The sequence below is a fragment of the Elaeis guineensis genome, chromosome 1 (genome assembly GCF_000442705.2).
Source record: "Elaeis guineensis isolate ETL-2024a chromosome 1, EG11, whole genome shotgun sequence".
NCBI lineage: Eukaryota > Viridiplantae > Streptophyta > Magnoliopsida > Arecales > Arecaceae > Elaeis > Elaeis guineensis.
The window spans coordinates 10570294-10572588 of record NC_025993.2 but is presented as its reverse complement, the minus strand read 5'-3'; the positions used below and the strand labels follow the sequence as shown (position 1 = coordinate 10572588).

The window sequence follows — 2295 nt, the reverse complement described above, 5'->3', positions numbered from 1 at the left end:
TGGACTTGAATCGGGAGTCAAGGGAGAAAGAGGATTCCCAATTGGAGTCAAGTTCCTCGTTTCATCATGTGAGGGCATGCCCGGCCTGGCAGGGTCATTAGGAATCTAGACTAGTCTAGATAGATTGGTTCTCACAGTAACCTAGAGCAGAATCTAATTCCAAATTCATGCACTAGAACCTTGACACAACCACATGGCAGCCAATAACTAACTTCCAAGCAAATTAATAACATTGCAACCATGATACATCATAGCAAATTATTTTTTTGTAAGGTCCATAACATAGCCCAACTACATTTATCTGTACGACCTGGCAACTACGCTAAACCATCTAGTTTCTTTTCTCCCTAGATAAACAAAAGATTCTTCAATATCCATGTTTGGAGGGAATCCTTTCTTATCCACTAACCCTTCCATTAAATCTCTCTTCTGATCCATACTTGCATAGGAGAGAAGGACAATAACACCTATGAAGGGTGAAAATAGGATAAAGCAGCAAATATGGCTTGCTCGACAGTCAGTAAGAGAAGAAACATCGCCGCCAACACTGAAATTATCGCCCATGGGTTGCGTAGATAGTCTCGCCTTAATGCAGCAAGCCATTTGTGCCAGCTGGAGTCATAAAACTTGTTTACTCTCTCAATCTGATTTGCAAGGTAGTTTTTTTTCGAAACAAAGTGTATATGACAGCCCAGCTTATTGAAGAGTTCTGCCACTGCTTGATCGCTGCTCAGTTTGTGTTCTAGTATGCCTACCAAGTGGAGCAACCGCACGTCCTCAGCCTTGTCGATGATGCAGTCCATAAAGAGTGCGTATATCGTGATGTACATCTTAGTGTTGTAATAGCATTGTTCGAAAGCTATGAGGTTTCGGAAGAGAGGACCCGTATAGTCATAGATTCGTAGTGGTGGTATCTCCATCCGTCCACTCCTAAAGATTAAATACAACTTCAAGAGGCATAGCAATGGCGTGATCTTCATCCTCCTCTGCCCGAATGTAATGTTCAAGAAACCATCTGCTGATTCGTTCTTCTTGAACTTCACCCCAGCCCTATCGAGCTCCGTCGCACTAGGAATCCACTCGGGTTTAGAAATAGCTTCTGCCTTCTTGCACTCGGACTTCATGTCCACTTTCTTCCCCTCTGACATTTTGCTTTCAGTTGCAGGTTCCCCTTTCTCCAACTTGGACTTTGTGCATTCAATTGGATCATGTGGCCATCCTGCAGGGATTCGAGATGAATAAAATAGATGGAGCAGATGATGGTATTCGCTAGGAGGTCTTTCCATGAATGATTTGGATTTCTTGGGATGGATGTCCTTGAAGAGCCGGAGGGCAAGCTTAACAAGACCAATATTTCTATCCTCACATGGGTTGAGATGATTAAATAGCAATTCGATGATGAAGAAAGGAATTTGGTTCTCAAGCTTCAATAGATCATGAACCACTAAATCAAGAGTGAATAGCCCTGCCACAGTTGGGTACTCTGGTAGTTTTTTCTTCCCCTCAATATTTAAAACCACCTCCCCTTCCCTTGCCTGATCAGTAGATTCCTTCATTTTTAGCATGAGATAAATGATGAAGCACCCATCAAGCAACATGATTAATGCCATATTTTGGGCATCCAATGTAGAAAATTCTTGAGAGTAGCAGCTCCGGACCTTGCTATCCTGTTCCTTCAACTCCGACAAGCACCTGTGCAACAACTGAGACTCTCGACTTCCATGACACGATAGAAAGTACCGAACACACCGCCACTTGTGGTCCTGCATGGTAGGTCCCCAATACGAATTGTCAAATCTTTCGTGGTGAAAAGGTCCGAAGGAAGCAACCACTGGATCGTAGGCTTTATCATCCAACTGCCGGATGTGCTGGGGGACCTTGAAGATGGTGGTACATGGGTTGCTCCAATGGTCCATGAGGCATGATGAATTTACTTTTTCTCTCACTTCATTGATCCAGCCGGTCTTTTCCTTCTTTTTGTCGTCCATGTTACAACCTGATTTGTAGAGTACTATAACTTCTGAGAGAAATTATCTAATTGGCATTTAGTTCAAAACTTGAAATAATAGATTTTTCCATGAGAAAATTTCCTAGTTACTGCGAGCATATACCAATTTGACAAGGTAAAATTTCCTAGTTCCTACTTCTATTATATAATATATTGAACATGGGCCAAACAAACTAATTTGACAAGGTGCCATATGTATTTAACTTAAGTAAGTGATTGTATGCAAGTTACCTCTAGCATTTAATTATTTCTCATGCACAAACAAGCAAAACTTTCAAAATTAAGAG

At 41.7% G+C, this 2295-nt stretch overlaps 1 protein-coding gene across 1 annotated transcript; it reads right to left on the bottom strand.

Moving 5' to 3' along the window:
• Positions 1-383: 383 nt before the first annotated feature.
• Positions 384-1988, bottom strand: LOC105037964 (UPF0481 protein At3g47200-like). The gene has a single exon (XM_073251834.1). The coding sequence runs from the start codon at positions 1986-1988 to the stop codon at positions 468-470; it is 1521 nt and encodes a 506-aa protein (XP_073107935.1). The 3' UTR covers positions 384-467.
• Positions 1989-2295: the final 307 nt, after the last annotated feature.

What these genes read in the sequence shown, in the direction of transcription:
- LOC105037964 (XM_073251834.1), bottom strand. Translation starts at nt 1,988, where the DNA reads ATGGACGACAAAAAGAAGGAAAAGACCGGCTGGATCAATGAAGTGAGA.